Source organism: Agelaius tricolor, unplaced genomic scaffold, assembly GCF_023055355.1.
Source record: "Agelaius tricolor isolate 1412-34295 unplaced genomic scaffold, bAgeTri1.0.p SCAF_33, whole genome shotgun sequence".
In the NCBI taxonomy this organism is placed as follows: Eukaryota; Metazoa; Chordata; class Aves; order Passeriformes; family Icteridae; genus Agelaius; species Agelaius tricolor.
In genome coordinates this window covers 5109416-5135471 of record NW_027269293.1, presented here as the reverse complement: position 1 = coordinate 5135471, position 26056 = coordinate 5109416, and the positions used below count along the sequence as shown (strand labels likewise).

At 63.6% G+C, this 26056-nt stretch overlaps 3 protein-coding genes across 10 annotated transcripts; 2 read left to right on the top strand and 1 right to left on the bottom strand.

Moving 5' to 3' along the window:
• Window positions 1-112: 112 nt before the first annotated feature.
• HMG20B (high mobility group 20B) lies at window positions 113-9802 on the bottom strand. 3 transcript variants are annotated; one of them, XM_071451668.1, is made up of 11 exons: window positions 9664-9802; window positions 7377-7650; window positions 6434-6494; window positions 4103-4202; window positions 3663-3866; window positions 3355-3475; window positions 3194-3246; window positions 2843-2918; window positions 2437-2652; window positions 1931-2063; window positions 113-1241 (listed from the first exon to the last, which is right to left on the bottom strand). In XM_071451668.1, exons 3-11 carry the CDS (start codon window positions 6469-6471, stop codon window positions 1229-1231), a joined length of 954 nt encoding a protein of 317 aa, XP_071307769.1. In that variant the 5' UTR covers window positions 6472-6494; window positions 7377-7650; window positions 9664-9802; the 3' UTR covers window positions 113-1228. The 3 variants fall into 3 exon arrangements, with proteins under 3 accessions (XP_071307769.1, XP_071307770.1, XP_071307772.1); XM_071451669.1 differs by having other exon boundaries at window positions 7394-7650; XM_071451671.1 differs by having other exon boundaries at window positions 7414-7650.
• Window positions 9346-19662, top strand: MFSD12 (major facilitator superfamily domain containing 12). The gene is made up of 10 exons (XM_071451665.1): window positions 9346-9832; window positions 14480-14690; window positions 15516-15639; window positions 15854-16051; window positions 16301-16393; window positions 16478-16570; window positions 17257-17427; window positions 17660-17754; window positions 18420-18550; window positions 19128-19662. Exons 1-10 carry the CDS (start codon window positions 9544-9546, stop codon window positions 19220-19222), a joined length of 1500 nt encoding a protein of 499 aa, XP_071307766.1. The 5' UTR covers window positions 9346-9543; the 3' UTR covers window positions 19223-19662.
• A 1557-nt stretch (window positions 19663-21219) lies between these two features.
• Window positions 21220-25199, top strand: LOC139602227 (GRAM domain-containing protein 2A-like). 6 transcript variants are annotated; one of them, XM_071451870.1, is made up of 12 exons: window positions 21245-22006; window positions 22330-22523; window positions 22617-22692; window positions 22894-23067; window positions 23159-23257; window positions 23384-23455; window positions 23532-23591; window positions 23852-23915; window positions 24159-24260; window positions 24364-24466; window positions 24666-24773; window positions 24839-25199. In XM_071451870.1, exons 1-12 carry the CDS (start codon window positions 21269-21271, stop codon window positions 24852-24854), a joined length of 1806 nt encoding a protein of 601 aa, XP_071307971.1. In that variant the 5' UTR covers window positions 21245-21268; the 3' UTR covers window positions 24855-25199. The 6 variants fall into 6 exon arrangements, 4 of the variants coding, with proteins under 4 accessions (XP_071307973.1, XP_071307972.1, XP_071307971.1 ...); XM_071451874.1 differs by having other exon boundaries at window positions 21882-22006; window positions 22324-22523; XM_071451871.1 differs by lacking the exon at window positions 24839-25199 and having other exon boundaries at window positions 21222-22006; window positions 23537-23591; window positions 24047-24260; window positions 24666-24772.
• Window positions 25200-26056: the final 857 nt, after the last annotated feature.

Genomic DNA, 26056 nt, shown 5'->3' with positions numbered 1-26056 from the left:
CTGGGGGCTGCAGTGATGGGCTCAGGGCTGCCACCCACGGATCCACCCCAAGAACCAAGCCCGGGATCAGCTCCAGAGCTCCCGCTGAGCACAAACACACAGGGACCAGAACGGTTTTCTCCCACATTTATTTGCTCCCATCTCCATCCCCAGCCCCGCGGCAGCAGGAGATGGCAAATGGCAGATGCACAGCGCAGGCCCGGCAAGCGAGGGAGGGGTGGGAACACCCCGGTCCCCGGCAGAGCCAGGGCCAGGGCCAGGCCCATGTAGTGCTAAGTAAGAAAATAAGACACTCTCTAATTACACAGTCTGAGATTAATGACAGGCAGTCCCGGGGACACCAAGCCTGACCCCGGTTGCCAGCACAGTGGTCCCACAAGAGCAGGGGGGGCTCAGGCAAAAAGGGCAGGAGGCAAAAGCCAGTGCAGCACACCCAGGGTCCCTGCAAGCAGGAAGGGGTCGGTCACAGTCCCCTGCTACAGGGTCCCCACCCTAGGACAAGGTGGTCCCAGCTCCCCCCTACCACGGGAGGGGGTCAGTCCCAGCTCTCCTCTGCTCCTTGCCCCAGGAGGGCGTCACAGTTCCAGCTTCCCTCTGGCCTAAAGAGTTTTATTGCTTTCAGGAGCTCACTGCCTGGTCCCAGATACAGAGGGGAAGGAGGGGAGCCAAGCAGGGTGACAGGGCAGAGGCTGAAGGCACGCATCAAATAAAAGCTGAGGCAGGTGGTGGGAAGGAGCTGCCCTCCAGCCCTTGCAGGGATGGGACCAAGAGGTTCCCAGGGTAGCCAGGGGACAGGAGGCAGCACCAGGACCAAGGGGGTCCCAGTCACCCCCCACTGCCCCCATTCCCCACAGCCCCAGTTCACCCTAGAGGGGTGTGTTCACTCCAGGCCCAAACCCACCAGCGCCTCCCCTGCCCCAGTCAGGCTTCAGGGAGCCCCTGGTTGGCAAGGCAGGGCTGGGGGACCAGGGGAGAGCCAGGGGTGCTCACACTGATGCTGACCCTCTCCCAGCACTGCCCCAGCTGGGCTTTCAGCCCTGTCACCACTTGTCCCCCAAAGCTCAAGGTCCCTGGAGCTGGTGCAGCCCTGGGTCAGGCAGTCCAGGCTGCAGGAAGGTGCAAGGGGCAGGGGGAGCAGCCAGAGCCCCTGCAGAGACTGTCCCTTGAGAGAGCTCCAAGGGACAGGCCCGGGGTCCAGCCAGGTCCGGGGTCTGAAGGACTGGTCCTCTCACAAGTGTTCACTGAGAAGGGAGAAAAGCACAGCTGAGTCACAGAATCCCACAATGGCTTGGATTGGAAGGGGGCCTAAAGTTCATTCAGCTCATCCCCCTGCCATGGCAGGGACACCTGCCACTGTCCCAGGCTGCTCCAAGCCCTGTCCAGCCTGGCCTTGGGCACTGCCAGGGATGCAGGGGCAGCCCCAGCTGCTCTGGGCACCCTGTGCCAGGGCCTGCCCACCCTGCCAGGGAACAATTCCTGATTGCCAAGATCCCATCCAGCCCTGCCCTCTGGCAGTGGGAGCCATTGCCTGGCTCCTGTCCCTGCAGGCCTTGTCCCCAGTCCCTCTGCAGCTCTCCTGGAGCCCCTTCAGGCCCTGCCAGGGGCTCGGAGGTGTCCCTGGAGCCTTCTCTTGTCCAGGTGAGCACCCCCAGCTCTGCCAGGCTGGCTCCAGAGCAGAGGGGCTCCAGCCCTTGGAGCATCTCCATGGGCTTCTCTGGGCTTGCTCCAACAGATCAGCACCTTTGGACATGGGGACATCTCCTGAATTCAGGGACTGGGCTTCCCTCTCCCACAGCTCCCTGGAGCAGCTGCACCATCTCCGCCCATCTCTGTGCACACCTTTCCTGCTCAGTTCCCATCACCACCAGCTGGAGCTCAACCCTGCAGTGCCATGGGGACACCTGTGCCAGGCTCCCAGCCCTGCACCCACCTGGCAATCCGGGACAGGATCTCCTTGACACGCAGCACCAGCGGCTCGTGCTGCAGGGGGTTGCTCTCAATGGCACTGTGCAGTTTGGCCATGTAGAAGTCCAGGGTGCTCAGCGTGGGGGTCTCCCCAGTGCCTGTGAGGTGACAGCCCAGTGAGCAGGACCAGCAGGTCCCCACCCCATCATGCTCATGTGCTGGGGACTACAGAAGGGGTCCCCGCACCAGATGCCATCTCCTGCAGTGGCACAAGCCCAGGCACACAAGGATTTTGGCCAATCTGGGGTGCAGCTGTGAGTGTGACTCCAGAGAAAGAGGGAACAGAACACTGTCACATGCCTGGGCTTCCTGGACAGCTCCCCATGTGCTGCAGGATGCCACCCCAGCAGCAGAAGGGCAGTTACCACCACCCCACTGCCCCACAGTGCTCCCCTGTATGGGATGGGGGACCCCTCAGTGCCCAGGCAAGGGTCCCAGCAGTCGGGGGGCCCACAGCTGCCCCCAGCTCACCGGGGATGGGGAGGGAGGCGAAGCTGGCAGTGAGGGCCTGCCGCACAGACTGGAGCTGCTGCTGCAGGGCCAGGGTCTGCCGCTCCTCCTGCACCAGCTCCTGCTCCAGCTTCTCCTTGGCGCAGTTCATGCTCTCCGTGTGCTTCTGCAGGATGGCATTCTGCTCCTCAAACTCCGTGTTCATCTTGCGCAGGCGCCGCAGCTCAGCCTCCCGGGCTGTGGGACAGCACCGTGTCCATGGGGTCCTGGGGAACCCCCTCATCCCAAACCCAAACCCAAACCCAAACCCAAACCCTGGCCCACACACGGCTCTAAGATCCCAGCAGCTCTGTGTCCCCAACCCCAGGCTCCAGCCAGGACCTGCTCCCTCCACACAGGCTTCCCAAGGACCCTCCACAGCCCCTACCCTTGTTTTGGTCCAAGAACTCCTCGGTGAAGATGGGCACATCGAAGGTGGAGAAGGTGTCGCTGCACTCACCAGCCTGAGGGACAAGAGGGAGGGGTTGGGCAGGGCTGGGCCCACCAGAGGGGACCCCAACACCTTGGGGCTGGGCTGAGGAAGGGCACCAGGACAGGGTGAGGGTTGGCCCCATCTGGCAAGTGGGGAGGGAGGACGGCTGTGCTCTGCCTCCCACCCCTCCAGGAACCTGGGACTCACAGCCCCAGAACTCCCTCTGCCCACCCACACCTGCAGCCAGGCCAGCAGCGTGATGTGCCTCAGTTTCCCCACACACAAGCAGATCTGACAAAGCCTTACCTTGTGTGGGTGCCCGTTGAGTAGGGTGTTCACACCCACCGTGCCCACGTCCTCTGCAGGGGAGGAAGGAGGTCACCCAGGGCCCAGCCTCATGTCCCCAAAAGGCTCTGGCAGCACCTGGCTGGATCCTGGATCCTGCAGCCACTGCTCCCACAACCCACCTTTTTTGATCTTTTTCTCCTGGATCTTCTCTGTGCACATTTTGTAGGCCTCTGACTGCTGGTACTCCCGCAGCTCCTTCATGTACTGCTGCTTCTCCCGCTCTGCCTCGTCCAGGTACCGCTGTGGTGGGTCACAGAGGGGCCTCAGCCTGACCCCACCCAGCCTCCCAGGAGCTGCTGACTGTCCCTGCCCAGCTCCCACTCCCCATCACTGTGCCCAGCACCTTTCTTGGAGCAAGCTCAGGGGTTTGGGGAGCAGGCTCTGGAGCTGCCCAGCCCTGGGGGGGGTCTCCCCTGGGGGCGAGTACCTGCTTCTCTGAGAGCTGCAGTTTGCTCCACTCTGCTCCCAGCATCTTTGTGATCTCTGGGAAGGGCAGGTCGGGGTGCTGCGTGCGGATCTGCTCGCGCCGCTCGTTCAGGAAGCGCACGTAGCCCGTCACGGGGGCTTTGGGGCCGTTGGGAAGGATCTTCTTCCTCTTCTTGCCCTTGGGCCAGCCCCTCTTCTTCACCGGCTGGAGCAGGGACAGCCCATCAGGGATCAGAGCCATTGCAGCAGGGGGACACAGGAGCAGCCCCCAGGCCCACCTGGGCCATGCAGCCCTCAAGGCAAAGTCTGAGCCCTTCCCTGGCCCATGGCCACACGTGGGCTGGTGCAGGGCGAGCAGAGGAGCAGAGACAGCCCCAGGCTGGGCACTTGGGCCCCACTCTCAGGGATGCTGTGAGAAGGGACATGGGCTCTGGCACTCACCTCCTCCTCCGGCTTCTCGCCGCCCACCCGCGCCGACTCTCCCTTCTCCTGTTTGATGGCCACCAGGAAGTTCCCATGCTGAGCCTTGCCCGTGGCGTGTCTGCAGCCAGAGAGCGCCATCAGAGAGGGCTGGGACACCATGGGGACCAACAGTGACACATCCCCCAGCAGCATGAGCTCACACTCACCAGATTCCCCAAACCCCCTGAGTCAAACAGCCCAAACCCAGCACTGTCCATGGAGCCCTTGTTCCCATGAGGGGAGGCTACAGCAGAGCCATGGCACTGAAACAGAGCCCAGCACCTGAGCAGGGCAGCCCTGCACTCTAAAGCTGCCCTGAGGTCTGGGGGCAGCCCTGGGACTCCTCAGGGACATTTGGATGGGAGTTGGCTCTTGGGGTCAGGAAACATTGACAGTCACATCCCTGCCTGTCACCTGGGCTTGGGACACACCTTGGTGGGGAGTCCCAAGGGACTCTGCAAGGGAGCAGGAGCCACAGGGGTTTGGATCCTGGAACCAGGGGCACCACCTGGAAGCATCACCCACACCCCAGGAACCCTGGAGGCAGAGGGTGAGGGCAGGGCGCTGGCTTGAGCTGCTCCAGCCACAACCACCCCAGCAGGTTTGTGCTGCCTGTGACACCTCCCCAGCACCTCGAGTGGCTGCACTGCAGGGCCCAGCCCCTGTTCCCAGGGCACTGCCACGGCTTCATGGATCAGCAGCTGCTTCAGGCAGAGCCTCCCTGCCCCACTGAGCACCCTGGGTGGGTAAAGCCTCCATGCCCCACCACAGCATCACCCTGGGGCTCCTCCCACTGGCTCCATCTCCCATTCACACCCCAGGGTCCTCAAGGCAGCTCCTGCTCTGCTGGAAATGTCCTCACCACGTCAGGGGAGCCACAAAGGGCTCCTGAGTATCACCAAGTGATGCTCACTTGGGTTCCAACCAGGTGCCCAGACTTGGGAACCAGCTCAGGGCCAAACACAAGCCCTGGCACAGACATGTGCCAAAAGCCACAGCGATCCCAGCCTGCTCAGGATGCACCTTGGAATTTCCCTTGTGTTTGCCACATCATGTACCTGGAGCAAATCCCAATCCCCGCAGAGACCCCAAGCTACTGGTATCCATTTATCACCCAGACAAGCCATCCTTGCAGTTAATTTAGGGGGCTCCTTCTGTGGGCCCCCAGCACAGAGCCTGACACTGCAGTGGCCCTTGTAGAGAAAGTGGGACAAGTCCCTCCACCAGGATCAGAGGCAACCAGTGCCCTAGACCCCCACATTCACAAAAAACCCCACAGGAAGGTGTGAGACCACCTCTGCTTCCAGATCCTGGGGAAAAAGAACCCTCTGAGGCTATGCAGGGTCATGGCCAGCCTTTGGCATTATTAGCTGCAAGAGCAATGTTCCCAGTGATGTCCACAGCATCATCATGTTCGCCAGGAACACACTGACACCCTCCAGCACCAGAGAGATCACCCTCCCCCCTTGTGATCCGGATTCCTCGAATGCCTAAGGATGCTTTAAAAAGTAAAGTTATCTCAGGCAAGATTCCTCCTCAGCCACTTTGCTCTGGCATTCACCTCCCTCCACCTCTGAGGAGCCTCCCCATCCACCACCCCCGTGTCAGGAGGGCCAAGGACAACTCAGGACAGTACAAATCTCAGAGGATTTCAGCCCTTGCTGATTCTGATCTCCCAGTATGCTTAGAATGACAGAATCCTGGAATATCCTGAGCTGGAAGGGACCCACAGGGATCATCAGTGCAGTCCCTGTCCCTGCACAGCCACCCCAAGAACCCCACCCTGAGCAGCCCTGGGAGCTCCTGGAGCTGTGGCAGCCTTGGCACCATTCCCTGGGGAGCCTGGGCAGTGCCCAGCAGCCTCGGGGGGCAGAACCTTGCCCTGAGCTCCATGCCAAGGCCTGGCCCAGCTCCAGCCCTTGCTGGGCTCCTGTCCCTGTCCCAGAGCAGAGCTCAGCCCCTGCCCCTGTGCCTGCCCTGGGCAGGAGCTGCAGCCCCCAGGAGCCTCCCCTCAGTCTCCTGGGCTCCAGCTGAACCAGCCAAGTGCCCTCAGCTGCTCCTCAGCCCTTCCCCAGCTCCCTGTCCCTGCTTTGGCCACTCTCCAACAGCTTTGGATCCTTCTGATCTCGTGGTGCCCAAAGTGCCCCCAGCACTGGAGGTGAGGCTGCCCCAGGGCAGAGCAGAGTGGGACAATCTCTCCCCAGCACACATAGACCTCCCTCAAGGCTTGGAAGGGGGTGAGTTTCTGCTGCTCTTTCAGCAGGGGCACTGACACACAGCAGGGTGACCAGAGGAGGTTCTGGTACTTACAGCAGGGCGGCAGGCGGCTGCTTGGTGCTGTGGGCCATGGGCAGGGGTCTCGGTCAGCACCCTGTGGGCAGAGCACAGTTGGCACTGTCATCGGGCAGTGATGCCCCTGCCAAACCCCCCAAGGAGGTGTCTCCCTCGTGGGGAAATCACAGAACCTCTCCCCAAATGGTATCTCCTCCCCAACCAGCCCCTTACTGGCCTCTCACTCACCCCAGCCCCAGGATCCCCACAAGCTCCAGCCCGCTCCCACTGACCCACCCCTCCCTGGGGGTGCCATCATAGCTCCCAGGGGCTCCTCCCCCGTGCCCCCTTCCCACCGCGATCCCCAGCACCCCCTGAGCCCTCCCCCGCAGAAACCCCCCCTTCCCGAGACCACCGCCGCCCCAAGAGCTGCATCCCGGGAACACCCCGCGCCCCTCGCACCCCCAGTGCCCCCGGCACCCCTCACCGGCCCTCCCCGTCCCGCCCTCTCTCTTGGGGTCCCATCGCAGCGCCCCAGTGGGCTCGCCCTCAAAACCTGCCCTCAAAACTCGCCCTCTACGCCCGCCTCCCCGAGCCCCCCCAGGAGCGCCCCTTCCATAGGATCCCCCCAGAGGAGCCCCCACTCCCAGAGGATCCTCCCACAGGATCCCCTCACAGGCTACCCCTCCCCAGGAACGCCCCTCCCAGAGTATCCCTTCCCCCCCGCCAGGATCCCCTCACAGGCTCTCCCCCACACGATCCCCCCAGGAGCACCCCTCCCAAAGGACTCCCACAGGATTCCCCCCTCCCACAGGATCCTCCCAGAGGATCCCCCCCGCCCAGGAACGCCCCTCCCAGAGTATCTCCCCCCAAGATCCCCTCACAGGCTCTCCCCCCACAGGATCCCTCCAGGAGCACCCCTCCCAAAGGACTCCCACTGAAGCGATCCCCCCCCCCCCCCCACAGGATTATCCCCCCTCACAGGATCCCCGTCCGGACCCGCCGCCGCTGCCGCTCACTTGACCACGCCCCTCTATTATTATGCAAACGAGGCTCCCGCCGCACCGCCCCCGATTGGCCGCTCGGCGCCGACTCGCTGAGCGCAGCCAGACGCGGGTTGGCTGGATGTGATGACGTCAGAGGGAAGCGGCGGAAGGGGGATCGGGGCTGGCGGGCGCGGCGCGCGCGCGCTGCTGGCGGCCCGACCAATCAGCAGCCAGCGTGGGGACGAGGAAGTGTTGTGAAGAGGGCAGCGTCTTAAAGGGGCAACGACAAAGAGGAGGGGGCGCATCTCCAGTGGCCCGATGTGGGCAGCGCCTTCAAAGGGCAACGTCATGGCGGGGTCCCTCGGCCGCCGCCCCATCCCAGTGAGCCCAGTGTGTTCCCATCGCTCCCAGTAACCTCAGTGCCCACCCTGCTCCACCGCTCCCAGCAGCCCCAGTACCTACCCAGCAGGGGGTACCCATGACACCAGTACTTATCCTAGAGTCCCAGTGCCCCCAGCACTCCCCCAACACTGCTTCCTGTCAGCCCAGTACAGTCCATACTGGTCCCAGTGACTCCATTAAATACACAATGGGAGGTCCCCCACGACCTCCAGTCTGCTCCTAATGTCTCCAGTATTCACACAGTTGGGGATCCCCATGATGCCTGTGGTCACCACAGAGTCCCAGTGACCCTAATACTCCTCTCTAGAGGGTCTCAGTGCCTCCAGTACTGGTCATACTGGTCCCAGTCACAACACTACCTACTCAACAGGAGCTCCCAGTTGCCCAAGAACCTACACACTACTCCCAGTGACACCAGTATTCACCCAAGAGGGGGTGTCCCATGACTCCAGTAGCCACCCCAGAGTCCCGGTGACCCCAGTCCTCTCCCCCACACTGTCCCCAGTCACCCCAGTACCCCCATATGACTCCTACTAACCCCAGTGCCCATCCAAGCAGGGGGTACCCATGACATCTGCAGTCATCCCAGGGTCCCAGTGACTCCCAGCTGACTGGTTCCAGTGCCCACAATCCCTGTACCCCCCACTCCTGCAGACTGACACTCCCCACTTGGTGCATACTGGGGTATGGGGTGACTGGGAGCAGTGTGATGGTGTACTGGGATCACTGGAACTCAGGCAACTGTGAGCATCATGGGGATCCCTCACTTGAATACCGGGGTTGCTGGGAGCAGCGAGGGTGTACTGGTGTCACTGGAATTCTGGGGTGCCTGCTGGCAGCATGGGGACCATCACCTTGCTGGGGTGGGTACTGAGGTCACTGGGAGCAGTGTGGAGGTACTGGAATGACTGGGTCATTCCCTTGTGGGTAATGGGACTGTTACAGGCAGCACTGGTGTGACTGGGAGCTGTGTGAGGGCTCTGGGGTCTGTGGTACTGCTGTGGGCAGGGCAGGAGTGACTGGGAGTGTGGGAGTGTTACTGGGATCACTGGGGACAGCACTGGTGTGACTGGGAGCAGTACAGGACAAGTACTGGCGTGACTGGGAGCACTGTGGGGACAGCACTGATGTGACTGGGAGCAGTGTGGGGGTAATACTGGTGTGACTGTGAGCACTGCCATGGTACTGGTGTGACTGGGAGCAGTACAGGGCCACTACTGGTGTGACTGGGAACGGGGAGGGGGCAGCTGTGATATGTCTGGGAGCAGTGTGGGGACAGCAGCGGAGTCCCGTGGGGTAGGACTGGGTGTAACTGGATGCTCGGATCGGTGGATCGGAGTGGGGACAGCACTGGTGTAACTGGTGTAAGTGGGCACTCGGGTGGGTGGATCGGACTGGGGATAGCACTGGTGTAACTGGTGTAAGTGGGCGCTCGGGTAGGTGGATCGGACTGGGATCAGCACTGGTGTAACTGGTGTAAGTGGGCGCTCGGGTGGGTGGATCGGACTGGGGACAGCACTGGTGTAACTGGTGTAAGTGGGCGCTCCCCGTCCCTCCTCGCCCCGCCCGGGCCGCCCCCCGCTCTCCCCGCCCAGGCCGGGTCCCGGGGGATGCGGGGGATCGGCGGCGCCGGCCGGTCCCTCCCTGTCCCTGCCATCTCCTCCCTCCTCGCTCCGTGTCCCTCCCCGTCCCCTCCCATTCCCTGGCGGTGCCTCCCGCCGGGCCCGTCCCGCCGCTGTCCCCGCGGGCTCAGGCCGGGCCATGGCGGAGCCGCCGCTGTCCCCGCAGTCCCCGGGCCCGGCGCTGCCGCTGCGGGCGCGGCTCAGCTTCGCGTGCGGGCACTTCCTGAACGACGCGTGCTCGGCGCTCTGGTTCACCTACCTGCTGCCCTTCCTGCACGCCGTGCTGGGCTACGGGCACGCCGCGGCCGGGGGGCTGCTGCTGGCGGGCCAGGCGGCCGACGGGCTCTGCACGCCCCTGCTCGGCTTCGAGGCCGACCGGGCCCACGGCTGCGGGCGCTGCGGGCGCAGGAAGGGCTGGCACCTGGCCGGTGGGTGCGGGGACCGGAGGGACCGGAGACACTCGGGCGGGGGGTGCGGGGACCGGGAGCTCTGATGGGGAAGCCGAGGGGAGAGGGTTGACCCCGGGAGAGCCTTTTTGGGGTGTCCTGAGTGGGCGACATCCGAGGGGGGACTTTACTGGGATGCCGTAAGTAGAGAGGGATGACCCCGGGGGAGCTTTCCGTGTGTGGAACAACCGGCAGAGCCTTTCTGGGATGCTCTGAATGAAGAGGGATGGCCCCGGGGGAGAATTTCTGGGGTGTCTGTGTTGGGGGACATCCAGAGCCCTTCTAGGATGCTCCAAGTGGAGAGGGGTGGCCCCGAGGGACCCTACTGTGTTCTGTGTTGAAGGACACACAGGAGAACCTTGGCGTGGCCCAAGGGTACCTATCCAAGGTGTCTCGGGTGAAAATGGGTCGCCCAGAGTGGCTTTTCTGCAGTGGCCCAGATGGAAGTGAGGGGCCATGGGGAGCCTTTCTGGGGTGCCCTTGGGTGGAACACACTGTTGGGGTGCCAAAGATAAGAGACAGGTAACCCCCGAGGGGCTTTGCTTAGGGGAGGGCAGGAGTATGGCTGTGAGGGAGGGAGGGAGACCTTCTGAGGTGCTCTGGGTTGGGGGTCACCGCGGGGAGCCTTTCTGGGGTGCTCTAAGTGGAGAGGGTGGCTCTGGAGGGACCTTTCTGGGGTGCCCTGAGGGAGTGACCGAGGGTGCCTATCCAAGGTGACATGTGAGAATGGGTGACCCTGGGGGAGCTTTTCTGGGATGCCAGGGGTGGGAGACCCTCGTGGGGTGCCTGAAGGGAGAAGGGTAGCCCAAGGAGCCTTTCTGAGGTGCCCTGAGTGGAGGGAACCCAGGAGAACCTTTCTAGGATACTCAGGGCAGGGGACAGTGGGGGATGCTGGGTGGAGGGGATTGGCCCCAAGCAGCTCTGCTGGGGGGGCACGGGTGGGGGACACTCTGCTGGGGGACCCTGTGGGGACATGGAGGAGCCTCTCTGGGGTACAGGATCAGCCCCAGGATACCTTTCTGGGGTGCCCTGGAAGAGGAGGAACAAGTCCAAGAGTGCCTTTCTGGGTTGGGGGATCAGCCTTGGGGGTTCACTGGAGCGGGGAGGAATTGGGGTGTCTTGTGGCATGGAGGTCTCCCTGAAGATGTGGGAGCCTTTCTGGGGAGGGGGACCATCATGTGGCAGTGAGGTCGGGACAGGGTCCCCCCAGCTGGAGAGGGGCAGCCCTAGGGGTGAGCAGAATTGTATGCCCTGGGGTGGAAGGGAGCAGCTCCTCCATGGAAGGGAGGGCTGTCCTGGGGGCTTTTGGGGTGCCCTGTGGAAGGTGAAGGGGCTCTGGTGTGTTGGCAGTGCCCTGGGTGACAGGAGATGTGTCTGGGGTGCCTTGTGAGGAGGGGATAGCCTGGGAGGTGCCTTTCTGGGATCCCCTGCAGCAGCGAGCTGGGGACAGAGCTGCTGCATGTGTAGAGGACAATGGGATGCTGAGACTGGATGGGGAAGGGGCACCATGGCATCCCTGTCCTGCCTGGGCACCATCCCATCCCGGAGGGCTCCCTGCTGTCCCTCAGGTTTTCTGTATGTGGGTGGCAGCAAGCAGGGGTGAGAGCCACGTGCTCAGACCTCGGAGCTGCAGCAAAACCAAGACCATCAGTAAAATCTGGGCTTTCCCAAAAGCCCAGGTGCTTCCTGAGCAGCTCTCAGTGTCACCAGGGTGGGGGCCCTTGGCTGTGCTGGGGCTGTGTACCCCAGGGGCCAGCAGTGGGGTATGGCATGCACAGGAGGCTCTGGCTCGCAGGAATTATTGACAGGTTTATCTTGCATTCTGCCCTGGGTCAAAAAATGCAGCGAGTGCAGGGGTTGGTGGGGACCCATCTGCTGAGGTCCCTCTCTACAGTGTGGTGTAGAGAGGGGTCCTTGGTCCTTCTCTGAGGGGACAATGTGATGTGGAGAGGGGTCCTTGGTCCTTCTCTGAGGGGACAGTGTAATGTGGAGAGCAGTGTGGTGTAGAGAGAGGTCCTTGGTCCCTCTCTGAGGGGACAGCATGGCCTGAAGGGGGTTCCTTGGTGCTGTGACTGCTGCAGGAGCCGGCACATCCTGCTTAGCTGGCACTGGGGACGGAGCAGTTGGTGGAAGAAATGGCCATTGATAACAACCCTGGGTAACGACCTGCCTCACCCAGAGCAGACCCACGGGGGTGGGGGGAGGACGGTTGCAGTGTAGGTCCTCTTATCTTGATCTCAAATTTATCTCGACCAATGCTTTGTGCAACCCAACGGCAGCCTGATAAGGCGCCTGACCTCGCCGGAGCTTGGCTTTGTGAGTCAGGGAGAGCGCAGGAGGGGCAGCTTCACCCCTGCCCCAGCGTCAGCGCCCTGGATTTGGGGAAGTGGCCGGAGCTGTTTCCTCCCGCTGCTCCAGCCGGGTGCTGCCCGGCGAGCACAGGGGAAATGCTACCTCGGGCCTGCAGGGAGCAGAGCACAGCCCGGGCAGGCCGGAGCAGGGACGCAGGCTGTGTTCCAGGCTGCAGCGTGGGTTATTCCCAAGGCAGGGGCTTCCCCGGCCCCACCTTGGCTGACCACAGAGTGACCAGCGGCGGTGGCAAACCCACCGGATCCGGCCGTGCCGGGGCCTCTCTGTTCCCTGGATCACGCTGCAGCGAGGGGTGCTGTGTGGGAGCGGGGTGTCTCGTCCGGTGGCAAACCCGTGCTCAGATCAGAGGAAACGTTGTGAAACCGCAGCCTCGGGGCGGGGGAGACACCACGAGTTGCTATCGTGGCATCTTCCCACCGCGGCCGCGGCCCCGGGTGTTCCCACAGGCGCTCCGGGTGTCCCTGCCTGCTCGCCGGCTCTTTTATGGGCTCCGGCCTCCTGACGCGGTGTGGAGGAAGGGTCAGCGTCTCTTTGCTGCCTGCCCCAGCCTGCCCGGCAGTGCTGTCCTAAAATCCCTGCCCCGGGCGCCTGTGCTGAGCAGCCCGGCGTTCCCGTGATCTGCCCCGCAGGGCCGGGGACCAGAGGCCGGGCCTTTGCCCGCCCGGGGCGCTGCAGGCCTGGGTGGAATGGTCTTGGGTGGGCTCCCATGGCCCCACTTGGGAGAGCAGGGGCTCCCCAGCACCCCTCTGACTCAGTGCAGCCACTCTGGGCACTTGGGGTACATGGCTATTGGGGTGCAGCCCTGTGCCAGATGGGCACAGCTCCGTGGGGTGGCCGGTGGGGTGACCCTGGTGCTGGACACTGCCTGTCCCAGGGGGCCACGAGCAGGAGGTGACACTCCTGTGGTTGTGCAGGTGCCGATGGCGCATGGGTGGGCACAGGAGCAGCCCTGGAGGCTGCAGCAGCCGGGTCCCACAGCTCCTGTCCTAGTGCTCCCCTGGCAGCCCTCACAGCCCAACAGGGCTGCAGAGCCTGACCCTGTGGGGCCCTGGGACCCTCACCCCTCACCTGGGCCCAGTTAAAACCCAGGGAACAGAGAGGATCTGGGCTGGCTGGAGCCTTCATGGACCTTCCCGTGCCTGTGGTTTGTCTGGGGCACAGGCACCGCATGTGCCTGAGTCCCCTGTCCTTCAGAGGTCCTGGAGCACCAAAGCCAAGCAATATGAGCCAGTGTGGAGACCCAGCATCCCTTGGGAATGGATGGGGCTGGGCTGGGATTGTTACTGCTACCCTTGGCTTCGTCCTTGGCTTTGCCCTGGCCTTCATGGCTGTGCTGTGTAGGAGCAAGGAGGAGGAGGAACAGGAGGAAAACCCCTTCATGGGGGGGAGGAAGAGGAATCACTCATGAGGAATAGAGGTTCTTGCAAAGTGGAGAGGGTGCCTTGGGGACCTGGAAAAGCAAGCTTCTCTCAGCTGTAGGAACAGCTCTTCATCAGCACACAGTAAAGCTGGGGACATGTAGGACAGTACAGGGGGACATGTGGGACAGGACACCAGGCTGTGTCGGGGTCTGGGGGTCTGTGGAGTCGCTTGGCAGATAGACTCTGTAACTCTGGGAAGGGGCAGGGCGAGGCCAGGCTGGCCCCACGCAGCATCCCCAGGCTGTGTCCTGTGCTGGACAGCAGAGGGAGGAGCCTGGCTCTGCTGTCCCTGACTCAGCGGGCCCTTCCCGGAGCCCCCATGGCTCTGTGTCACCCTGTCACACTGTGGATGATGTCTGAGCGTGGTGGAAGCATGGCTCTCTCTGCCAGCCCCTCTGCCAGCCCCATGGGAGAGGGGACATGGAGACAGACAGGGTGCCAGTGCCCCTGGGACAGCCAGAGCCCTCCCAGCCTAGGGGTGCCATATCACCACGGGCAGGCAGCAGGGATATCTGACTGGATATCTGCACCTGGGGACCTCCTGCTGCCTGTGGGTGTGACTGAGGGTCTGTCACGGTGTGTTGAGGGGACAGAGCAGTGCTGGGGAAGGACCTTGACTGGGGGTGTCTGTCTGTGCTGGGTGCCAGAGGGAAGGACATTCCCTGTGCAGGACAGGCTGAGGGGGTGTCCGGAGCTCCACGTGTCCCATCTGGCTGGGGAAGGAGCTCACCGCCCTCCCCAGCTCTGGGGTAGGACTTGTCCTGGAGAGGGCTCTGTGTGTGTCACATTGGTGTCCCAGCCAGGTGTGCAGCCTCTCACTGCTCCACTCTCTCCACAGGCACCACCTGTGTCCTCGTGTCCTTTCCCTTTGTCTTCAGCCCCTGCCTGGCCTGCAGGGAGAGCACTCCACAGTGGGCAGCCTTCATCTACTACCTCCCCTTCATCGTCATCTTCCAGTTTGGCTGGGCAGCCACGCAGGTGTCCCACCTGGCCCTCATCCCTGAGCTGGTGAGCAGTGACCATGGAAAGGTGGAGCTCACGGCTTTCAGGTGAGCACAGCCACTCCTGGAGGTCACCTGGGCCTGGAGAGCTGCCCTGGATCCCATCACTGTGTGACAGGAGGTCCCTGGGTGCTGTGGCACACCAGACTCCTCGGCATGGCAGGACAAGGGCAGGGCCATGTGGGTGTGCACATATGGGATGTGCCATAGGACTCTGGTCCTGGGTTGGTGGCCCAAAGCCTTTGCTGCCAGGAGGGAATTTCTTGATGCCAGGGATGTCAGTGACACAGCCCGTGGGACACTTCCCTGAGCTGGGGATGCTTCTCCTTTGGGAATGGATGGTGGCATTTAGGGGAGGGACTGTGCCTCCCAGATGCCCTCAAGGAGAGGCGGACACAGCTCTGGGTACTGTTCTGGAGGTGAGATGTCTCCAGGGCCAGGTGGGCAGTGCACTTGGCTCATCCCTGTCAGGACCAGGATGTGGGATGGGATGTTTATTCCATGGAGCAGGGTGAACAGGGAGGATGTGGGGTAACCCTGGGTCCCCACTCTGGGGGTACCAGGTCAGGCAGCTCCTGGCATCCTTGAAGCAGAGGTGAGCTGTGCCTGGAGGGGGAGCAGACTGACCTGTAGGGATCTTGGTTTCCTCCCAGTCATGCCCTGAGGCTTGGACTGGGCACACTGGGAGTTGCATCAGTAAGGCTGAGGCCTGGCCAGGTGCCTTGTGCCCTCAAAGGTGTCACCTCAGCCACAACACTGGGGTGCAGAGGCTGTAGCACATCTGGCTTGGAGGGCAGCCGTGGGCAGAGGTGTCCTGCTGTGCTGTCCCCATGCTTGTCCCTCTGCATCACCCCAAGGTTTCCTTCTGCTCAGGTATGCCTTCACTGTCATGGCCAACATCACCGTGTATGGCCTGACCTGGCTCCTGCTGAACTTCCAGACAGACCAGCCCGACCGCATGGAGCACCTGGGCCCACAGGACATCCCTGTGTTTCGGGTGAGTGGCAAGGCACAGTCCCTGGGGTTCCCTCTTCCCATGGCTCAGCTGGGGAGGCACTGCAGGGAGTCAGGGGGCAGTGCCCTAAAACCTCACCAACTGGGCCAGAGCTACACCTCCGTGGGGTTTGGGCACCCCTCCTTACTCTCCAGACTGCTGGGGGGCTGATGGGGGGCTGCCCCCACTGCTGTGCTCACCCCCACTGCCTCACCAGAACTTGGCCCTCATCGTGGTGGGGCTGGGGGCCGTGTTCTCCCTCATCTTCCACCTGGGCACCAAGGAGAAGCCATACCCACCGGGGGTGCTGCCCGAGCCAGAGGAGAGCACCCCGCTGCTGCACAAGGAGCCCCCGGGCCCCCCACGCCCGCTGCTGCTCTGGAAGGACTGGCTGCTGGAGCCCTCCTTCTACCAGGTATGGCTGGGCAGGACTCCCTGGCCTGGGCTGGCTGCTGGAGCCCTCCTTCTACCAGTACAACTAGGCAGGACTCCCCTGCCCTGGCTGCTGCCACGGTGCTTGCCCAGGTGCGGGTGGGGATGGAGAGGGGAGCTGTTCTGGGCACCCATCCATCCCCTTCCTGCTGGACACCTGTGCCATGACAGTGGGCAGGGCAGGTCCTTCCCACAGGCTGAGCTGTGATGCCCTGGCCCTGTCCCCTCCCAGGTTGCAGTGCTCTACATGGCCACCCGCCTCATCGTCAACCTGTCCCAGACCTACATCGCCATGTATCTGACCAACTCGCTGCTGCTCTCCAAGGTGGGTGCAGGGCAGGTCCAGGGCCACGTGGGAAGCTGTCCTGACATGGCCTGTGGTTCATCTCCCTGTCCTTGTCCCTTACAGAAGTACATTGCCACCATTCCCCTAGTGATGTACATCAGTGGGTTCCTCTCCTCGTTCCTCATGAAGCCTGTGAACAAATGGATTGGTCGGAACGTGAGTCCAGGGTGCTGGAGAGTTGGAGTTTGACCCCAGGAGAGGACCAGGGGCCAAATCCTGGCTGTGAACAAAGCTCCTGGCACACCTGAGCTGGAGAGCAGGGAGCCCTCATGGACCCTCTGCCAGCAATGACCCACTGCAGGGTCTAGTGGGGAGGGATGGGGATCTGTGTCCTACTGGGACTGGGGGTGGTGGGCAGGGATGGTGGCAAGGGCCTGTCTTGTACATCCCTCGGGCTGGGAAAGGCAATGCTGGCCCAGAGTTGCCATGTCCATGCAGGCCTGACTGGGCTGCAGAGCCAAGTGGTGCCCATCAGGGGCAGAGGGGAGGGTCTGGTTACACTGGCCGGGGTGGGCACAGGGTCTGCAATGCCAGCAGGAGGGACCTGCTCCCCCAGTGTGTCCCCTCCGTGCTGTTGGGTGGCACTGGAGTGTCCCCTGCCCTCACAGACAAGCTCCCACAACTCTGCCTGGGCTCAGCCCTTGGGCTTCAGGACAGCCTGGAGCACAGCAAGGACCTGCTTTTGGGGTTTCCTTGTTTAAATACAGCTGGCACAGAGCCAGGGCTGTCCCTCATGGATCCTGGGCAGTGCTGGCCTCGTGCCCTCCCTGCTTGCTCCTTCCTCACCAAGTGCCAGCTGATGCCTGAACTCCCCTTTCTCCCTCTGCCTGTCCCCATCACAGCTGACTTACTTTGTGGGCATCCTGGTGGTCCTGGCCTTTGCCTCCTGGGTTGCCCTGGCCAGGCCAGTAGGAGATGAGATCTATGGGCTGGCAGTGCTGCTCGGGGCCGGCTCAGCCACCATCCTGGTCACCTCCCTGTCTATGACTGCAGATCTCATCGGCACCAACACGGTACGGCTGCTCCTGCTGGGACGGAGGGGGGGCCACGGTGGGCACAGCACCCACGGTCTGGAGCAGGCACTGGTCAGGGCTAGGGGATGGAGACGCTGGGAGGGGGCTCTGCTGGGCCCCGTGTGCTGTACCCGTGCTCTGCTGCTCGGCTGCAGTGAGGGCTCTGCCCATGAGAGGGCACACGGGGCTGCGTGCCCAGCACAGCACGGCGCGGTTTTCTCTCCTCCCGCAGCACAGCAGCGCGTTTGTCTACGGTGCCATGAGCTTCACGGACAAGATGGCCAATGGCCTGGCTGTGATGGTGATCCAGAACCTGCACCCCTGCCCGTAAGTGCCTCTGCAGAGCTGGGACCCCCATTGCCTCGGGGCCATGAGGAAACATTCCAGGGTTGGAGCAAGAGACATGGGAGGGTCTCTTGGATTTGTAGAATTCCAGAATGGTTTGAATTGGAAGGGACCTTAAAGTTCATCTCCTTCCACCCCCTGCCATGGGCAGGGACACCTTCCACTACACCAGGTTGCTCCAAGCCCTGTCCAACCTGGACTGGAACACTACCAGGGATAGGGCAGCCACAGCTGCTCTGGGCATGCTGTGCCAGGGCCTCCTCACCCTCAAAGGGATGAATTCCTCCCCAATATCCCGTCTAACCCTTCCCTGTGGTAGTGAGAAGCCATTCTCCCTTGTCCTGTCCCCCCATCCCTTGTCCCCAGTCCCTCTCCAGCTCTCCTGGAGCCCCTTTAGGCACTGGAAGGGGCTCTGAGGTTCCCTGGAGGCTTCTCCTGTCCAGCTCTGATTTGTCTTAAACCCTTCTTCACCTTGTCTCCTGGCCTTGGAGGGCCCAAGCCATACCCTGGGGATATCCTTGCCCTGGACCTTTCCCTCACGCCCCAGTGCAAACCAGTCCTGACTCTGATGTGAGGACATGGGACCACTGCCCATAGCCTGGGACCCCAGTCCTGGCCCCCAGCCACATCCCTGCCTGTCCTCACAGGACTGAGCTGTGCTGCCCTGCCTGTGTTGGCTTCTACCGCTGGGTGATGGTGCTGGTCACCGGGGGCATCGCTGTCGCCGCTGTCACCACCCTCTGCTCCATCATGGTGTGGCCCATCCGGATCCGCTGCCGTGAGTGGGGCTGGGGGCTTTGGGGCAGCCCAGCGTGGGGCTAGGGGCACTGGGAGCACTGTGGTCAGTGCCAGCCTGGGCTAATGCCACAGTGTCTTTGCAGATGGCCCCAGTGGGGCAGTGGTGGGAGCGCTGTTGTTACTGGGCTGGCTTGTGGCTATGCTTGCAGGGGAGTCCTCATGGTAGGACACAGGGCAGGGCCATTGTCCCACTTCCCTGCCACCCCCAGAGGGGCTCTGTTTGCTTGCTGGGCCTTTCTGGGGGGCAGCATCCCCTGGCCCAGTTATGGCCACATTGGCTCTGGGGCTCCAAGGGGTGTCAGAGTGTGGCAGCAAATGTTGGGTGCCCTTTGCCAGGCTGGGGAGCCAACACCTCTGCTCAGTGCCTGTTCTGCCTCTTGGGGTGCCAGTGCCTCTCTGTGGGGTGGGGAAACAGGACAGACCCCTTGTGCTGCTTGGGCCCCTGCTGGGTCAGGCCCCTGGTGCTAGCAGGAGAGTCCAGGAGGGCCAGGCCAGCACGTGAGGGTCACCCCACACTGCCATCTCTCCTGACCTGTCCCTTTCTCTTCTTCCTCCAGGTGCTGTCAGCCTGCAGGGGCTGAGGAGCACGAGGACCCCTGAAAGTGGCACTGGGAGCACTGAGGGAGAGAGCCACAGCAGCACTGTTAACTGAGCGGGGCTGTGTCCTTGGCCACCGTGTCCTCAGGGCTGTGTCCCCAGGGCTGTGTCCTCAGCCACCTCGTCCTGGGCCACCGACATCACGGTGCCACACTCTGAGTCTGGAGGGTCCCCCGCACTGGGGGCCACTGGGCTCTGGGGAGGGGGTGACCCCACCCCGTCTCCTTGCACTGGACTCGTATTCCCACCCTGACCTCATGTCCCCATCCTGGACTCTGGTGTCCCATGAAGGCTGTCCCTGGTGCGGTGTCACCGGTGCAGGGTCACCTGTCACCTCTCACCTTCACAATGAACACTAGAAGGGCCTAGGCCAGGCCGGGGCGGCCCCAGAAGAGGGGAGCGCTCGGGGGTGGCCCGAGGTTTTAACCTGCTTTTTTGTAAGGTCAATACGTACAAACGGCACTTTATAAAGGAGGAGAAAAAGAAAAGAAAAAACCCGCAGCGCTGATGGCTCCGGGATGGGAGTGGGGGCTGCGGGACCCACAGCAGGGGTCGGAGCGGGTTTGGGGGGCTCGGGGGGGCCCAGCGCGGCTCCCGCCCGGCCCGGGCGGAGGGGCGGCCTGAGGGCCGGGGGGGGGAGCAGGGACGGGCCCTCAGCGGCCATTGCAGCCCCGCGCGGAACGGAGCGCGCGCAGCGCTGGGGGCCGGGGATTGGTCCGTGCGCGGGGCCCCGCCCCCGGGACGGGACAGCCAATGGGAGCGGGCCATGCGCGGAGGGGGCGGGGACTGAAGGGGGAGTGTGTGTGACACTGTGTGTGTGTGTGTGTGTGTGTGTGTGTGTGTGTGTGTGTGTGTGTGTGTGTGTGTGTGTGTGTGTAACACTGTATGTGTGTAACACTGTATGTGTGTGAGAGTGTGTGAGTGTGACGCTGTGTGTGTGTGTGTGACACTGTGTATGTGTGTGTGTGAGTGTAACGCTGTGTGTGTGTAACACTGAGTGTGTGAGTGTGACACTGTGTGTGTGTGTAACACTGTATGTGTGTGAGAGTGTGAGTGTTACGCTGTGTGTGTGAGTGTGTAACACTGTGTGTGTGAGAGTGTGTGAGTGTGACGCTCTGTGTCTGAGTGTGTAACACTGTCTGTGAGTGTATGAGTGTGACACTGTGTGTGTGAGTGTGTGTAACACTGTGTGTGTGAGTGTGTGAGTGTGACGCTGTGTGTGTGTGACACTGTGTATGTGTGTGTGAGACTGTGTGTGTGAGACTGTGTGTGTGCGAGTGTGACACTGTGTGACACTGTGACTGTGTGACACTGTGTGTGTGTGTGTGTGTGTGTGTGTGTGTGTGTCCCTGTGTGTGTCCGTACCTGTGTGTGCCCCCGTGTGTGCAGGGCTGTTCTGTGTGCACACCGGGTGTGAGTGGGAGGGTGCTGAGGTTATTCCATAACCCCTGGGATGGTTTGGGTTGGGAGAGATCTCACAGCCCTGGGAGGGACCTCATCCAGTGCCACCCCTGCTATGGCAGGGACACCTGCCACTGTCCCAGGCTGCTCCAAGCCCTGTCCAGCCTGGCCTTGGGCACTGCCAGGGATGCAGGGGCAGCCCCAGCTGCTCTGGGCACCCTGTGCCAGGGCCTGCCCACCCTGCCAGGGAACAATTCCTGATTGCCAAGATCCCATCCAGCCCTGCCCTCTCTGGCAGTAGGAGCCATTCCCTGGCTCCTGTCCCTGCAGGCCTTGTCCCCAGTCCATCTGCAGCTCTCCTGGAGCCCCTTCAGGCCCTGCCAGGGGTTCGGAGGTGTCCCTGGAGCCTTCTCTTGTCCAGGTGAGCACCCCCAGCTCTCCCAGCCTGGCTCCATGGCAGGGATTCTCTCTGGGCCCCCGTCCGTGCCCTGTTCCCGCACCCTCAGCTCCGTGTGTGCCCCCCGGCTGGGCTGGCACGGAGCCCCTGCCGCGGGAGCTGTGGGGTCGTGTGTGCACAGAGGACACGAGTGTGGGGTGAGGGGGCTGCAGGGGGCTGGGGCGGGTGACAGGGTGTGGCCATGGGCAGAGAGGGACACCTCGAGTGTGCCCGGTGTGGGGGAATGGAACGGGATCCCGGGGGATGGGGCGGGAGCCGGGCCGGGCGGGGTGCAGCCCCTCGGGCCGGCCCGGCTTTATGGCGGTTCCTCGCCGCGGGAAGGGCCTTATCAGCCGCGGTCCAGAGAGCAGGGGCCGAGCCGGGCTGGCTCCGTGGCCTTCGCCCCTGCCCAGGGCCTGCGGCGAGGGCGCGGTCCCGGCTCTGCCCAGCGCCCCCGGCCCGGCCGTGCCCCCTCCCCACCTCCCTCTGGGGGTGCCACGGCGGAGACCCCCGGGGCGAGGGGCGGCCGTGCCCCCAGCGCTGCCCGGCCTTGGGGCAGGAGGGAGGGGAGCGGGCACCGGGCGGACGCTGCCGTGCGGTGTCTCGGCACTGCGGGATGTCCCGGGTTTGCGGGCTGCCCATGGATTGCGGGGTGCCCCCTGTGAAATCGCAGAGTGCCGCGGGACTGGGCTGTGCCGCGCTGGTTCTCAGCGCTGCTGGGGCTGGGGGCGTTTGCCGCTGTTTGGGGGCGGCTCGCTGGTCCCGCATTCCCCGGGGCCGGGCCGGGCTCACCCCACGCAGCCCCGAGGTGTCTTGGGCTGGGGCTGCCCCGGCCGCTCCCTGCGAACCTGCCGCGGCCCCGCCCGCTGCCTTTCCTCGGGAGGAGGAGGAGGAGGAGGAGGAGGTGGCAGCGGAGCAGGAACGGCGCTGGAAGCAGTGAGAGCGGGACAGCTCCAACGGGACGTGTCCCCCAGCAGGAACCTCCGGCTGTGTCCCCAGCAGGTACCGCGCGGGGCCGGCCCGGGACGGGGTTCTGGGGCCGCGCGTGGGTCTGGGGTCGCCTTCCCGCCCCCTCTGCAGCCAGGCCGGCCACGCACTCCCGCGCCCAGCGCCGTGACCCGCGCGGGCAGCCCCGGTGCGGGGATCACTTTCCCCGCCACCCGCCGATACAGGGGTCACCCCTTCCCCGTCACCCCGCTGCCCACGGGGGTCGCAGCCAGCACAGGATACCATGGGACAGGGGTCATGAGACCGGCTGAGCTCTGAGGTCCCGGTCCCGGCGTGGCCTGAGCCGTGTCCCTGTGTCCTCCCCGGTGGAGTGACAGGTTGGTGACACTGGGATCTGCCGTGCTGCAGGAATAGATTGTTCCCACAACCCGCCCCCTCTCCCGCGGCTGTCGGACTCATCCCTGATGCCGGGGAAGCTGAGGCGCAGCAGGCGGGAGGTGTTGGGGGAGAAGCAGTGGCGGAGCGTGGAGGAGAAGGGAAGTGCCCAGCGGGAGCAGCCCAAGCTCACCAGGTGGGTGCTGCCCCTCATGGGGTCACATCCCGCACCCCAGCCCCACCTCCCACCTGTGCCCCTCGAGTCACCCCCTCCGATGCCTCCTTCCAGATCCAGGACCTATGAGTCCTCCTGCAAGGACACAGAGGAGGCGGCCGCGGGCAGTCAGGGACCCCCATCCCCCTCGGTGAGTCTTGGGGTACCGGAGCTGAGGAGCAGGACCCAGCCCCAGCTCCAGCCCCTTGAGCTCGGCTGGACGCTCTCTTGGGGCGGGCACCGAGGGAGGGCTCGTCCCGGTTCCGTGGCAGGCGTGGTGACGGAGCAAGGGGCTGCAGGATGCCCGCGGTGCCAGGCCGGCCCCGAGCACCGACCCCCCGACCTCCCGCAGCTGACCAAGCAGAACAGCAGCTACCGCCGGGCCTTTGGGGAGCTCGCCGAGCAGGACGTGCTGCTGGGCTGCTTCTCCTGCGCCTGGCAGAGAGAAATGCCCTACCACGGCCGCCTCTACGTGTCCTCCCGCCACATCTGCTTCCACTCCAACCTCCTGCTCAAGGACATCAAGGTGGGGCTGGAGCGGGCGTGGGGCCGGCGGGGCAGGCAGGACACAGGTGCCAGCCGGGAACGCGCTGACACAGCCTGTCCCCCCGGCACAGGCCGTGGTCCCTGTCGCCTCCATCTCAGCCCTCAAAAAGACCAACACGGCGCTGTTGGTGCCCAACGCAATCAGCATCCGCACGGTCAAGGGGGAGAAGGTGAGAGCGGGGACAGTGCAGGGGCAGCCTCCTCTGGGGCTATCTGGAGTGTCTCGGTCCCCGCGGGCTCTGGGCCGTGACCGAGGGGGCAGCTCTGGCACAAATCCCCTTCTCGCTCCCCGGCAGTTCCTCTTTGTGTCGCTGCGCCAGCGAGAGGCCACGTACCAGCTCCTGAAGTCGGTGTGCAAACACCTGCAGGTACGCGGGGACTGGATGGGCAGGGGGGCTCCATCCATCCGTTGCAGGGCACCTCCCTTCATCTCTCCTTGTCCAGGGCAGCGGCCAGAGCCCTCGAGACTCATTGAGCTCCGAGGAAACCCTTGGGAAGTCTCAGGTAAGGCAGGGAACGGGGAGCAGGAGGGTACAACAGGAGGAGGGGTGGTCCCAGCCCCCTGGATGGAGTGGGCTGGGTGCAGTGGCTGGGAAGATGTGGGGGGGGGGAACATGAAAAGCCCCAGCCCGAGGCAGCGCAGACCCCGGGACCCTCCCTTCCTGTGGGTGACACAGGTCCCATCAGGTCCTGCCCATGTCCCCATGGCAGTGGGGCAGGTGCCTCGGGGACACACATCGTGACTGGGGCTTGTCCTCTTCCAGATCTCGAGCCAGTCAGCCCTGGAGCAGAGCACCCCGGAGCCCAACAGCCTCCCCGAATCCCTGGGTGAGCGGCGGCCCCGGTGCCCTCCCCTGTCCCCGCCCGCAGCCGTGCCCCACGGGCAGCTCTGGGCTCTGCTCCTCCCCACACACGCCTGGTCTGGGGGAGACTGAGCGGCCCTCGCCCCCCCCGACCAGCATCCCCACAGCTCCAGGGAGTGCAGGATCAGCACTTTGTGGCCCCGTGTGCCCCCAGGACACACAGACCCCTCCCTGGGGCATTCATCAAGTGTCTTCTGGTCACCTGCAGATGAGCCCAACCCAAGATCAAGGCAGGCAGAGGATGAGGATGGTGAGGTGGCCCTGCTGGTTCCCAGATGGGTGCCCTCAGCAGAGAAACACGGCCTCTGGGGTGGGTCAGGGGGCTCGGGATGGGGGGATGATCCTGGGGGTTTACACCCTGGTAGAGCCGAGCACGGACTCTCAATGCCACTAACATTGCCTTGTCCTGGCAGGGAGAGCCCACGCTGTGCTCTGGGCCTGGGCCACAGCACTTTGGTCCCGAATAAACCCCCAGCTGAGCTCTCTCAACATCATCATCATCATCTACCTGCTGCTGTGAGTCCCCAGGACCTACTCCCAGCCCCAATTCCCATCCCTACCGACACAGCCTCTCCATGGACAGGCCAGGGCTGTGTTCCCCGCAGTTCCTCTCAGACCCCCATCCCCAGGGAGAGCACACGGGGGCCTGCCCGTGGCACTGCTCCTGCCCCATGTGCCACCCTGTGCCCCCTGGCTGACGCTGGCCTGTCCCCAGCATGGTGGCCTTGCTGCTGTCCTCGGGGTACATCGGCCTGCGCATCGCGGAGCTGGAGCAGCAGCTGTCCTTCGCGGGGGCTGGGCCACACCTCAACCTGTCACCGCAGTGAGTAGGGGACATGGGGGGCCCTGTCCCCAGCACAGGCTCCTCCTCACCCTGCCTTCCCCCAGGTACAAGAGAACGTGAGGCCACTGAGGACCATCAGCAGCGCTCCAGCCGGGGCTCAGGGCCTGCTCTGAGCCCATCCCTGGCCTCTCGGGGCGGCTCTGTCACCAAGTGCCTTCCAGCTCCCCACGCTGCCTGGGAAACCCACGGGCTGAGAGGCTCCATCTCTCCCTGTCTGCCCACCCTGAGCAGCAGCAGAAGAGACCCGGGGAGCTCCTGGCAGGGCAGAGAGCAGGGAAGGGGGGCTGGAGTCAGCAGCAACCCCCAGCCAGCCCTCCCTGCCCAGAGGGAGAGGAGGTCAAGCCCCAGGCAAGGCACGGGCACAGAGAACAGAATATTTTATTAATAAAGATTAGTAAAAATCTATATTATTTTAATACTTATTATTTGCTGGGCCAGATGCCACAGGATGAGCACAAACTAGTCCCCCATGCAGCCCCTGCTTCCCAGAACAGACCAGGACCCAGAGCTTTGACTCTGACTGGTGTGGGGAGGCAGCTCCAGGTGCTGATGTCCCAGGGGTACAGGGAGCAGCAGAAGACCCTGAGCAGCCCCCTGGGGCACTGGCTGCTGGTGATGATGGGAGGTGGGGGAGCACCAGGGAGCCCCAGGGCCCTGCAGCTGGCCAGGCCCTGGCTGTTACCCTGCTCCTTCCCCAGGACAGGGTTCAGCTGCCAGAGGAAGGTGTAGGGTCACAGGTACACGGGGGGGACAATGGGTTCCCACAGGCTCTGAGCATAAACTGGGGATGAGAGCAGAGCTGGAGGCAGAGCAGAATCTGCACCCCACAAAACAATCCACCAGCCCAAAGTCCTGGAGCTTAATCCATTTCTAGGCCAGTTAAGGGGCCCTGGGGCTTCCCCCAAGCACCAAGATAGGGAAACGGAGGCACTGTCAACTCCTTTCTCTGTGCTATTTCCTCGGCCATCCCTTCCTCAGACCTGCAGCTCAGCTCAGCTCCTGGGGCAGCAGCAGTGGGAGATGCCAAGGTCAGGGATCTTGGCTCTCCTGCTGCCCAGCCCCACGGAGCAGCTCAACCCCACAGCACCAGCCCGAGGGGGTTCTTCCAGCAGCAGGCGTGGGACAAGGCACAGGTCTGTGGGCACAGGGCTGTACCCCACTGGAGAGGTCCCCTCCCCCCCCATGAGGGTCCCACCTGCGTGGGGACAGCAGGACTGAGGGGCTCTGCACCCCCAGCCTCATTGCAGCTATAGCCTGGCAAC

Coding starts and splice junctions, on each gene's coding strand:
- HMG20B (XM_071451668.1), bottom strand. CDS start 6,471: ATGGCCCACAGCACCAAGCAGCCGCCTGCCGCCCTGCT. Junction 4,203..6,433: donor CAGCCGCCTGCCGCCCTGCT/GTAAGTACCAGA, acceptor CTCTGGCTGCAG/ACACGCCACGGGCAAGGCTC. Junction 3,247..3,354: donor GGAGAAAAAGATCAAAAAAG/GTGGGTTGTGGG, acceptor CCTCCCCTGCAG/AGGACGTGGGCACGGTGGGT.
- MFSD12 (XM_071451665.1), top strand. CDS start 9,544: ATGGCGGAGCCGCCGCTGTCCCCGCAGTCCCCGGGCCCGGCGCTGCCG. Junction 15,640..15,853: donor AGGACATCCCTGTGTTTCGG/GTGAGTGGCAAG, acceptor CTGCCTCACCAG/AACTTGGCCCTCATCGTGGT. Junction 17,428..17,659: donor ATCTCATCGGCACCAACACG/GTACGGCTGCTC, acceptor CTCCTCCCGCAG/CACAGCAGCGCGTTTGTCTA.
- LOC139602227 (XM_071451870.1), top strand. CDS start 21,269: ATGGGGCGGGAGCCGGGCCGGGCGGGGTGCAGCCCCTCGGGCCGGCCC. Junction 22,524..22,616: donor GAGCAGCCCAAGCTCACCAG/GTGGGTGCTGCC, acceptor GCCTCCTTCCAG/ATCCAGGACCTATGAGTCCT. Junction 23,456..23,531: donor CGGTGTGCAAACACCTGCAG/GTACGCGGGGAC, acceptor CTCCTTGTCCAG/GGCAGCGGCCAGAGCCCTCG.